Genomic DNA, 13272 nt, shown 5'->3' on the forward strand with positions numbered 1-13272 from the left:
CCCGGTCGCAGAAGGAAAAAAAACAACAATGCATGTGGGTTTTAATTAGGAGCTAACCAATTCCGATGTTGTCCTAATCCCTCGAGATTAAATGTTTCAAGTTTCTATCAAACTAACTGTTTGTTTTGCTTTACCAAAAATTTCTATGGGATCACGAAGTTTTTGCAAAGTTAATTCTTCATTACAGTTGAAAAAATTTCGAAAATGCATACGGTTTGATTTTAATGCGTAATGATAGTTACAAATAAATTTTGTCTGAGTTAGCAAATGTGCAGTTGAAGCATAAAATATTTATCTTCAATCAAATGGCTCAGTTTGAAAAAAGCTGTTATCATTCACCACGATTTGAATCTTTTCGGTCCAAAAATCAAAAAATATAATTGTCATAAACAAGTCTTATCTTTTGTTCCTTTGTCTAAAAAAATTAAATTCTTTTTTTTTTCGATCAGGTGTAAGCAGTGGTCTGTCGCCTCCTATTTCAAACCTCCACATTTCATCACAATTGCAAGAAGCAGCAACGTTATCAGGAATCAAGGACGACTCAAACTCGAAAGATGTCAAAAAAGGATCTGAACCCAGAACGGAGGAGTCAAATAGCGACATAAAAAGTACCCCGTTGGGAGTTAATGGGACAGACACAATTAATATTTATGGGCGAAGTGAAAAGGAAAAAGCGATTGAAGGAAAACAAATTGTAAATGAAGAGGATTTGTGGCGACAAAGGAGTGGTAATGGGAGTAAAACAGTTAACAGCGGGACCCAATCCGACCAAGAGCAGATCTTAGGGGGAGGGGGTGGGGGGTTGCTGCAAGTAATTTCATCAGTCAACCAGATTGAACCTACAACTATATTACGTCCTCCAAATTCAACTAAAAGAAGTAACAGTGCTTTTTCGTCTGGTAATAACATCAATAGCACCACCAGCCAAAGTAAAAAATCGAATAATAAAGCGCCTGTATTCAAAGCTCCAACGAACAGCCCAATAGCGAAACCGATCTGTAAAGTTGAAGCAAGTCAAGTCAGCTCTTCGGGTTATTACTGCAGTTCGTTTATCGTAACAACAGAGAATACTACCACTGCTATCGATACGCACAGTTATTTCCAAAATCAATCCGATAATACATCAAACTCCTCGCCGCCAGAGAGAAATTTAATTTGCCCAGACGTAACTGACAGACGACAAGTGCCCATCTCTCAGAATTTGCCCATTCAGATAGAAACTCTAGCCCACTCGGCTTCTTTTCTGCCCATTTCGCCGCCCCTGCCTCGACCCCTGAATAGAACAGGTCGGACTAATTTGATACTCTTTTATTGCAAGACATCTAAGCGGTATTGAAGTACTAAGGTTCATGAATGAAATTATATTAAGACCCCGCCGATTTTCTTTATTTAAATTGCATACTTAGGATCGCATAGAAAGCACACTTTGATAGAAAACGCATTTTGATGTTAACGAAGTTCGCGTGGATACATAAAAGTGAACTATTTAACTGGGTTCTTTCAAATGAAAGTCGGCCATTAAGTTGAAGCATTTCTCAGTTTTGTTTCCATGATTTTTCCTCAAAGCTTGTCAAAATTTTAAAAATTATTATCCGAACGAAATAGTGCAAGTGAATTATCTATATTTTTTTAAATATAACAGAAGGTTAAAAGGAGCTTTGTTTGATGTCTTGCAATGACTCAAATCTCTGTCTTTACCAGTTGATCTCTCGAACTATGAGGTGGCATCTTGCTCCAACGTCGCAGTGGACGATTTCTCCATTCCCTATCTGTCAAACAACGAACATCTGAGCAGCAACAGTGTCGAAAGTTCACACCAGCACAATTCAAAGGAGAACTCAGTCGTAGACAGCACATTGTCCGAGATCAGCTCGGAACGAACAAATGTCGCAGTCGGAACGAACGACGATTTGTTTTGTCCTCTAGCAATTGTAACTAGTGCGATAACTCCGACATTTCAAGAACAAGGAACTCAAACTATACAGACACATTTCCAATCATATCAACAAGCTCAATTTGGAACAAACGATTTGTCTGTAAATCAGCCTTTGTTTAATTTGCACCAAAATTTTGGCCCGACGTACGATTTCATCGACGATCCAGTCGAAAGAACTGGAACTCAAGTTGTGAACCCGATTCCAGGGTTGGTTTATGAAATAACTACAACAGTAACTACTCGGGTTCCCTACGAGCGCGAACCACGAGTTAGACGACCACGAGAGAAACATGCAAGGCAACACGACGCGAATGTAATTGGCGAACAACGAGAAACGAACCCTCGGAAGTTGAGACGCAGTCAAACGCTTGTTAAAAAAGATCCAGCTACTGAAGAATGTCCAATTGTTTCCAATGAAGATTTCCGAAACTCTGATGAAAATATGAATAGTTCAAGATATCGAAATATTAGAACTAAGCGAAATAATCGCTACTTTAACGGAGATGAACGCAGCGCGAGCAGTGATAAATTACTTGATGGAAATTACTATCAAAATGAACAGTACAATACAAAGTCATCAAGATTGCGAACATCTTCTTATGAAAATGCGATTAACCAGTCGCGGAACAATCTGTTTATTGAAAGTTTAAGCGAGACTTACGAGCCGTTTTTCTCCTCGCGTCAACCAAACTTAACGAAGCAGTTCAGAAGTCAGCAGTTAAGTTATGGTAATCAAAACTCTGAACTTAAAAGGGCCGAGCAATTTGGAAGATCGAATCTGTTTCGCCCTTTGAATATCGATGTTTCGCAAGATCAAGTCGATCATGAAAGGCAAAAAGCAAGAAGCTATGATCACCTGAGAACGCCGCCGATTGCGCTGGACGATTTTTTCAATTCCCAACCACGATGCGCACCTTTAACCACTACAACAATTGACAAGAGGCGGTTCTATGACCCGGTTACGGGGTCGAGACCACAAACATTTCGCAGGAACCATCGTCGAAATACAGAGCGCCCAAAATCGATTGTCGGTTGTATCAGTGCTAGCAGCTCGTATGATTGTTACGAAGACGACAATTTTTTATCAGGATTGATAAGAACATTTACAAGTATTTGTACAAAAAAGCAGAATCGAAAATCGGTCGTGGTCGAAAATCCCCATCGCGGTTATCTACCTTACCAATGCGGAATGACCTTTCCCGATTGTTCACATCGCAGTTTACCCCCTCCTTCATCAGCGGTTATAAGGTCCAACAGATTTTACCCAGAGGTAACTGGTACTCTGTCATACGGTGCTAACGTCCAAAACTCACGATTGAATTGCCCGCTTTATCATGAAGGGTTTAAAACGTTACCACACTTTTCATCACGCAATTTTAACACTAACTCAAATAGGTTTGAAGCAAACAATGTAGCACGTCATTGTGGTTGGACTAATAGCGAAGATAACCTTCATCATCATTACCATAATCCTTACTTACCACCACCTATGTTTATACATGGCAGGGGTGAAGGACGCAGTTTAGTTATGGGTGATGGTTACTTGCCGAATTACACACAGAGTAAAGATGAGAGAGTGAAAAGTAGACATTGCTCTTTGAATGCATGTCGTCTTCAGGAGCAAAGTGATAGACATCACCAGAAGCCACATAATCAGAGATATAGTAGTCGATCTAGAGAGGTATTGAAAGTAAAAGTTAAGCTGCAAACTTAAGTTGAGGGTTTAATTCGGGTAGTACGTTTAAGAAATTCACCGTTGTAGATTTTTTGTTGCTTTTTGATGTCTGTCTTCGAGGTTCAAAGATTCCTTCAGTTCATCTACAAGTTGTAGATGATCTTTGAGAGACGGAGTTTTTAAGTGCTCTGGTACTTTAAACGCTTTTTACAATAAATATTTTTAAAAAATACCCTTCGAGGCACAGAATTAATAGTTAACAATTCTAAAGTTTTTGGGATCTTTTTTTTGAGAATCGTGAGAGAAAGTTCATTAAAGGTGTCAAATTGATTCGAGTTCTATTTTTTTCTGAATAACTGCTATAACCAAACTTGAAGTTAAATTTATCTCGCTTTTTTAAATACGTTTAAGAGTAATAAACGTGGCGGGACTCTTATATAGGTCTTGCTGATTTTTTGTTTGTTTTTTTTTTCGGGAAAAGTCTTAAAATTTGTTAACGCTCAATTTTGATTTTTCGCGGTTTGACTTGTGATTTCATTGTTGAAAGGAAGGCAAACTCCACTATCGAACAGCAAAAGTGTAAAGGTCGCAAAAAATGTGATCGACCTCTGATTTCCAAAATTGAAATTAATTATCAGATTTCCAGCGAAATAAAAGTTTTACAAAAAAGTGTTCATCATAAATTGTTCTACAAAGTCAAATAGCTTTAAGGCCATCTCTTTTTTTTCGAAATTTGAAAGTTGAGGGATCTTGAAAAAACAATTCAGTTTTTTTTCAGTTTCCTTGCGTTCATTACTCTTTTCCAACTGTTAGTTGTCTATGTTTTTTTTAATAGTTAATCATTTGAATGTTTGAAAGTTTTTGATCTTGTTTTAAAAATCCGTAGGAAGTTTTCACTTAAGGTGCAAAATTAAGTCGAGTTCTTTTTTGTCTGAAATTCTACAATAACCAAACTGAAAGTAAATTTATCTTGGTACTTTGAACGCTTTCTAAAATATGTTTTTTTAAATAGTTCATCATTTTAATGTTTCAACGTTTTTTGTGATCTTGTTTTGAGAATCCTTAGGGAAATTTCATTAAAAGTGTCAAATTGAGTGGAGTTCTGTTTTGTCTGAAATTCTGCAGTAACCAAACTTCAAGTTGCAAACTCAAATTTATCTTGGTACTTTAGATGCTTTTTAAAGTACGTTTTTTAAATAATTAATCATTTGAATAATTGAAAGTTTTTGTTATTTTGTTTTGAGAGTCCCTAGGGAAATTTCATTACAGGTGTCATTGAGTCGAGTTCTATTTTGTCTGAAATTCTGAATAACCAAACTTGAAGTTAAATTTATCTTGGTACTTTAAACGCTTTTTAAAGTAAGTTTTTTCAATAATTAATCATTTGAATGTTTTAAAGTTTTTGGTGATCTTGTTTTGAGAATCCCTAGATAATATCATTGCAGGTGCTAAATGAAGTCGATTTCTGTTTTGTCTGAGTTTACTGCAATAACCAAACTTGAAGTATATTTTATCTTATTGTAAAATGCCATCTGATCTAACCGAAGACTTGGACTAAGAATGAGGCCTAGAAGTTCTTGACTAATATGAGTTTCCTGGCTGTTTTAATACTGTGAGGCAAAATTTCATCCGAACCATTTTTCTGAATATTGATTTTAAAAAATTCTTTGATTTATATTAGAAACAAAAATAGACGTCGCGCAGAAAATTTTGACAAGATAGGGTCTTTACTCTTTATAGAGCTTTGGGGAAGGCTAGAAAACCAACATCAATTTGATGAATCATAATAATGAAAAATAATAAGAATCGTTTCTTTTTTTGCCTTGCAGTCGGGTTTTGTAGTAAGAATTTTGGCTCTTTTCCATTCCTCCCACAAATTTCAGTTTTCGTAGTTGTTTTATTTATTTTCACCGTACTTATGGCTGAAGTTTTTCAAAAGGATTGAAATTGGGCAGTTGGGGGGGGTGCAAAAGAGCTTTAATAATAATATTTCAACCAACCTATCTGACTGTGTGTTTAGCCCCAAGTTGACCCCGTGACCAAGTACCTGAGAGCTGCCCGCAATGGTCGCCAGGACGAGATGCTTGCCCTACTGCAACAGTACGCACACCATGGAGTTCACGTTGAAGTCTGCAACTCCAGTGGTCTCAATGCACTCCATCTGGCGGCCAAAGAGGGACACCTGCACATTGCACAGCTGCTGATGGATGCAGGCATTGATATTCACGCCATGACTAAGGTGTGTTTCATTTTCACCAATCAGAAGGAGGTAGTCTCAATGCGTTTATAGTCTCGTAAGGGGGGGCATGGAGTGAAAAGGCGTAAGCCTCGATGTGTTAAAGTGTAAAAGAACGAAGTGATTTTATTTTCACTTACATAAGTCGCGATGATTTTTTCTAGAAAAGTCTTTTATTTGTTCACGCTTAAACTTGGTTTTCGGCGGTTTGATTTTTGAAATTTCGTTCATTTTTTTTTGTTAAAAGGAAGGAAAACTCCTCTATCGAATAACGCAAATGTAAAGATCGCTAAAAAGGTGATCGACTTCTATTTCGAAAGTCGAGTTTGATTATCAAATTTCCCAGCGGTATAAGAAACTTACCTAAAGATCCAGTTTTCCCTAACTGAGATAACTAAAAAAGAGCCAATCATAAAGACTTCTTGAAATTAAAAGAACTTTAACATGTAATAAATATATATTTCGAAAATTGAAAAATGTTCAATGTTTTAGATTTCTTCGTTTTTTCTCCGAAGTTTTTCACTTGTTTGTCCAATTTTGTAGTTTTTTGTTTCTTTTTCGTAAAAAGCCTTAAAAAACTTTCTCGCTCAAATTTGATTTTTTTGCGCTTTGAGTTTGGATTTTTAAGTTCCCTTCAAGTTCATTTTTCTCCAGTTACGAAATTTCCAATGGCGCAAAAAACTCATTTTGTAGTAAGACTCTGCAGCTTTTTAGAATTTTATCCAGATTTCGAGCATTCTTCTTTCTTTCATCAAAAGTTTGAAATTCAAAGAAGCTTTATGGTGATGTTTTTTTTTTGTTTCAAAATTGAAAGATGAAAAATTTTCAATCTACAAAGTTCAACCACTGTTTTAGGTCTCCTTGAGATCATTGACACTTTTTCAACTGTCTGTTGGCTATGGTCTCAAATTGGTCTCTGTCTGTCTATCATGAAAATTCAATCATAGAAGATTTTGATTATGAAAGAGCTTAAGGCTGATATATTTGTTAAAACTGAATAGTTAAAAAGGTTCAGAAAAAAGTCAACAATTTCTTTTTCGGTATTTTCAGTTCATGACACCTTGCCGACTCTATGTTGGTTTTCCAACTACGTTTTTTCTTTCAATGCTCTGGCAAAAAATGTTGACACTCAAGGTTATTTTTTTGCGGTTTGATTTTTCTTTTCTTTAAAATTTACTACAAAATTTTCAAAGGGCAAAATGTGAAAGTCGAAATGGAGCGAAAAATCCATATTTTAAAAATGAAATTTAATTTCAGGAATTCCGTGCGGAATAAAATGTTATTGGCCCAGCTCTCTTTTTTGGTTAGTTTCATGAAAAAGTGTCATTTTCAACCGATACTTGTAATTCGAAGAGCTATAACCTAATTTTTTCCTCCGAAAATTGAAAAATTCAGAAAAATTTTGACTTTGAATTCATTGAAATTTTCCAACTGTCTATTTGATATGTTTAGATATTTCAGGATTCTTGGTTTTTTGAATGGATGCAGCTATTGATACACGCAGAGAATGTGGTATCTTCTAGGCTTTTTCCAGAGTTACTAAAATCCGTTTACTTTTTCACAATGAAATCTGCATGTTTTCGTTTAATTTACAATAGTGCAGCTTATTTCTAAATAGCTTTATTAAGAGTCGTCGAACGTAGTTAAGACTCTTATATTGATTGTGACAATTTTTTTTGGTTATTTTCAAGAAAATATACTAAAATTTGTTCACGTTCAGATTTGATTTAATTAAAGTTCAGTTTATTTCTCTTGTTAAATTGAAGGCAATTTCCACTATCGAACAGCAAAATTTTAAAATTCACGAAAAATGTAATTGACCTCCAGTTTTTAAACTGGATTTCTTATTTCCCAGCAGAATACAAAATGTACATATTGATCCATTTTTTTTCAAATTGTGTCAATTTATCAAAAAACTGTTCTATCTAAAAACTTCAACAAATTCGAAGAACTTTGAGGCCATCTGTTTTTTCTTAAATCGGAGTTTGAGATTTTCAAAAAAATTAAGCAATTTTTTTCTGTTTTCTTGCGATCATTGACTCTTTTCCAACGGTCTGTCGGCTGTTTTGGAAATTATTTGTGAGCAAACATTTATGGGGGAGAGTTGGAAGAGAGTCCTATTATGACCAATAGATAGCAAACTTGGTCTCGGTAGGGCTGAGCGTTCTTGACACATTTCTTCCCCTTGCACATTTTGCCCATCTAACCTCAGATGAGCAAAATGTGTAATGTCACGAAATGTGTCCAGAACGCTCAGCCCAACCGGAATACGTTCTCCACATGTTTTAGAAGATCAATTTCTCCATAATTATCTGGCAAATATAATGTCAAGCGAAATATGCCATGAACTTAATTAGGAGCCAAAAATGCCACATTCGGGTTGCATTGCCTTTAGTGTTAGTCTCGTTAGAAAGGGGAATACCTGGCAAAAAGCCGATGATTTTCAGTTAGTTATACGAGTTTGTTGCCTCAGTGTATATGTGCAGAGGAAATAAATTGAATGTCTAAAGTATGCGCAAGTAAAGATTTCGGATGTTCATTCAGTTTCATTTTTCCTGACTTTGACAACCAATAATTGCTATGGACAATAGTATCTGCGTCATCCTATTTAGAAATTTGATCAGTGCTAGTTTTATCCTTGTCGCCATCTATGTAGGCTTTTCCACTGCTTTTACTTTTGAGAGTTCAAGAGAAAGGTTTGCAGCTTCTGGCAGCTTCGAACTTCAAAATTGCTCATATGCGTTTGTAGTGAATGTTTACTCTTGTGAGAATGCCACCACAAGTAAAATTTCATGCTGTTGAAATTTCGAGTTGAAAATTTCATTTGGTTATTCAGATTAATGAACGTAGTTAAGACTCTTATATAGGTCTTGGTGATTTTTTTGTCGTTTTTTTTTTCAGGAAAAGACGAATGCTCTAATAACTACCCGCATACAGTTTCAAGCGTTAATAAGTGATTATATTACGATTTTTTTAATACCACTCTTACTAAAATTGAGAAACAATCGATTTCAATCAATTAATAATCGGTTATAATCTCCCTTTTTGAAATCAAATTTTAATCAATTATAATATATTTCAATCAATTATAATCGATTTTTTTATCCGTCTTTTTTCGATACAATTATAATCCATTATAATCGACTATAATCCCTTTTATTTGCCCATTTTGTTTTCGAAGTTGCATCTAATTTGCTTATACTTTATGCTTTTCGTAGACGTTGGTTCCTGTGAAAAATGAGAAATCTGTTTTTAAACTTTTCAAATCTCTGCGGTTTTTTTTCTTCCCCATTAGAGTTATTTTATAATGCACATTTTAAGCTTTTTTAACCTCCAAAATATCAGCAAATTGATTTAGTTTCATGATTGATTCGGAAGATTTATTTTTCACCTACCGCGGGAACCTTTCAACTATAAACATCTCCCTTTTTGAAATCAAATTTTAATCAATTATAATATATTTCAATCAATTATAATCAATTTTTTTATCCGTCTTTTTTCGATACAATTATAATCCATTATAATCGACTATAATCCCTTTTATTTGCCCATTTTGTTTTCGAAGTTGCATCTAATTTGCTTATACTTTATGCTTTTCGTAGACGTTGGTTCCTGTGAAAAATGAGAAATCTGTTTTTAAACTTTTCAAATCTCTGCGGTTTTTTTTCTTCCCCATTAGAGTTATTTTATAATGCACATTTTAAGCTTTTTTAACCTCCAAAATATCAGCAAATTGATTTAGTTTCATGATTGATTCGGAAGATTTATTTTTCACCTACCGCGGGAACCTTTCAACTAAAATGTAAGGATCTCTATGAAACTTTTGTTTCGTGGTAAAATTTGTGTTCAGATGAACCAAAGTGTGACAAGAGATCTCTCTTTTAGAGATTTTGTTATTGACACAAAATTAATAACCCATAAGATATAATTCGAAATTGTTTTGGTTTGACAAAATTTTGGCAAATTAAGAGATTATAATCGATTATAATTTAATTTCAGGGTTTTTTGTATGAACTATAAACAATTATAATCGGTTATAAGCGATTTTTTGGAAAATATCACGATTATAATAAGTTATAATCCTGTAAACATCTACTTTTGATAAATATAATTGATTATAATGTCCAAAAATCATCATAATATTCAGTTATAATCGATTACTTACGTCTAAACTTGGATGCGGGTACATATTTGCATTCCAACATAGTAATGAATTTATGAATGCACTTAGATATATATGAGTTCAATTGAAATTCATGTGCTGAAAGTGACGTAAATACCACTCTCCAAATACGACCGTGGAAATGGCGCAAAAAAAACGTGAATGATTTCGAAAGTGGAATTTTAATTTCAGATTTTGAGCAATAAAAACTTTACCTATTGATTCAGTGTTCTTAAATTGGGCTAATGTTATCAAAATAGCGCCAATCATAATTTGTTTTAGAAATTCAAAGAGCGAAAAGGGCATCTATTTTCTTTTAAATTCGAAAGTTTTTTTCAGAGATTTTTTTCAACAAAGTCAGTGTGTTTTTTCTGTTTACTTGAGCTCGTGGCTCTTTTCCAACTATCAGTTGGCTATGTTTTAAAGTTTTAGCTCGTGTTTATGTGGTAGCTAATGTTCACCTAGTGGTGTGCTCAGTGAGTCGTGAAACGCACAAACACTAAGATCGAATTGTGCCACTAAAATTAATAGTTAAGCGGGACCCAACCCAACTTGCCACATTCTGTCTGCATTTCCTGCATAAATTATCGTTAGGAGGCGGATCACACATAAAATACTCAGTGGTTTTAGTGAGTTTGTTTGGCTTATGGTTATGGATGGGGCACACATAGAAAATATGTACAATTTTTTTATGGCAGTTTCATACATATGTGGTTTCGGAAGGGTATGGACATCCACAGAAAAGATTTAGGATGCTTAGTTAGCTTTATGTTTGTCCTGAATTCTTATTGTTCACACCCAAAAGTACTCAAGAATATCTTATAGTGGCCTCGTGGTATCTAGCATACAATATTCGGTCACTGCAAATCTGCATATTTGTTACCATTGTAAAAGCATCCTCATTCTTTTACTTTTAACAATGCCATATGAAGAGTTGCAGGAATTGTAAGCTTTGAATATCAGCAATGCTTGATAGAGTTTGAAGTGAATATTTACGCTGGTGAAAATACCAGGACAAGCAACTTTCAAGTCAAGTTTCATTTTGGCAATTTGAAATTTTAGCTCGTATGTTTTAAATAGCTCGTGTTAACGATGAAGATTTTAAAACTTATTTAGCGCTAAGCAGTTGACGCCATTTTAATTGTAAATGGGAAGTTTCAATTGGAAATTGGATTGCCAATTTTAATGAAAATCTTAAAACTTTTGTTTTAGTAATTGGAATTTATTGGCAGTTTTGTTTTAGTAATTGCTATTTATAAGCCATGCTGTGATTTGAAGTTGAACCATTGACTACTGTTGGAGATCAACTGTGACGCAGTTGTAAATCAAGAATCGATTCATTAATACCAGAAGCGGGGGGGAGATAGATTAATGTCAATACAACTGACTGCGTATAAATACAATTTAAGTCCAGCAAAACATCAAATGTTTTCAAATACAAAGCTTGAGTGTTTTTATTTTGACTGGGGCAGTTTTGATTCTGTCAAGCTTATTGACAGTAAGTGAGCTTTTTGAGCCCACGAGTGTTTTTAAAGACAAAAATGTCACAATTAAAACGCAAATAGGTAATTTCAGACTTGGCATTTTACTTTCGAAGGGTTTCCTTGTTTCAAGCATAATTAGGTATACATTGTTCAGAAGTTTGTGTTTTTCCCACTTAATCAAGCGATAGGCGAAAATTTGATTAGAAATAGCTGAAAAATGTTACATCTGGGAGACAGTGTACCGTTTCGCGTGCAGGGAGGGTTTGTATTTCTCGCAGCAATTTGGCCCAAATCAAGTCTTAATGAGACTTTCCGTCCCTGTTTAATCATTTCGGACCACAGTTGCCCAGAGCGGATTTGAAGTCGAATCGCTGCGCGAAAAATTTGGACACGGTATCTTTTCCTTTCAAAATTTCCCAGGAAGTTCAACTAACGAGGATATATACATTCTCAGCGGTTTTAATGTACCAATAGGGGACTTGCATTTTCCTTTCAAATTACATGCTTCAAATTTTGAAATAACCAAAAAAACCAAATCGATGTTTTATTATCTACCACATGGTTCCAAATAGATTTAAGACATCCAGCATGCATGAAAACCGCATTTTCAATGGTAGGAAAAGAATCTTCAAAATGTATTACGGCCATGAACGACTGTTTAAGAATTCGGTCGACTACGCCGTAGGGGAAAATTCTTCGTTGTACAATGGTCAAGGAACGAAGTGAAATTTGACTTATTTAGGTTTCTTAAAAATCGTATTATTAAACAAAATATCACGCAATTGTTCACGCAAAAAATCATAAAAAATATCATGAAGTTAGGTCGCGTGGTTTTTTATTTCGGTTTTTTTTCAGGAAAAAATAGAGAAATTATTTACCCTGATTGTGTAATTGTTCCGACTTTCAAAGAAAACAGAATATTTATTCTCGGTGTTTTTGTTTATTCAGTCAATTTTTGCCGATTGAAATAACAGTTTACTGAGTTCAAATTAAAAAGATATTTAACCTCCGATTATTTTTTGTAAAGTTCTGGGTTTTGAAAATTGTCAAATTGGCCATATTCTGGACTAAGTTATGCGCGCCTTGAAGAGATTATGCATAATGCTGAGAGCGTAACGCGAATTATTTATGCGTGGCGAATTATCCCGCTCAACAAAATCGTTACCAATGGAATTCAGGCTAGCTAATTGGTCGTATTAATTTCGTACGACTCAAAATTTTGCACTTTGATATTGTCCAAAATGTAGGTTTTCAATATTTTCGTTTCCCAAAAACTGTTCGATATGATTAAAGGGACAGTCGGAACATTCAGGGCTTTGTTCTGATATACGAGCAGCCCTGTTGTTCCGACTTTCGATACGAAAGTAACGGAATATTTGTGCTCGGGGTGGGTTTTTTTTCTTCAGACAAATTTCGACTTTTTAACTAGACGTTTTTGACGGAATTTTTTATATCATTCGAAAGGTATTGTTGCCCTGAGCTTAAATTTGAAAAGATATTTAACCTGTGATTATTTTTCGTAAAGTTATGGGGGTTTAAAGATTGCCATTTTGGCCAATTTGGGACAATTAACGCGCGATATATTTCGCGCTATTAACGCGTAAGCGGAGATTTAATCCGTCTTAGAAATCGTTCCAAATTGGTTCAAGGAAGCTTATATACCTTAATTGATTTGTTAATAGGAGCAAAATCTATCACTTAGTACTTATTATGACGTGTGGGGGATGATTTTTTTTTAAATCAAATTAAAAAAAAAAATTTCATTTTTTTAAATTACAT

At 34.6% G+C, this 13272-nt stretch overlaps 1 protein-coding gene across 5 annotated transcripts in view; it reads left to right on the forward strand.

Moving 5' to 3' along the window:
• The window catches only part of LOC134842680 (ankyrin-3-like), a 56965-nt gene that overhangs the window by 12442 nt on the left and 31251 nt on the right, over positions 1–13272 (forward strand). For 2 of the 5 annotated variants that reach the window (XM_063859129.1, XM_063859130.1), the window contains 3 exons: positions 450–1286; positions 1702–3206; positions 5632–5850. In XM_063859129.1, the coding sequence (XP_063715199.1) occupies positions 450–1286; positions 1702–3206; positions 5632–5850 (2561 nt within the window). The other 3 variants (XM_063859133.1, XM_063859132.1, XM_063859131.1) reach the window with 2 other exon arrangements.

The sequence above is a fragment of the Symsagittifera roscoffensis genome, chromosome 3 (assembly GCF_963678635.1).
Source record: "Symsagittifera roscoffensis chromosome 3, txSymRosc1.1, whole genome shotgun sequence".
NCBI classification, from domain to species: Eukaryota; Metazoa; Xenacoelomorpha; order Acoela; family Convolutidae; genus Symsagittifera; species Symsagittifera roscoffensis.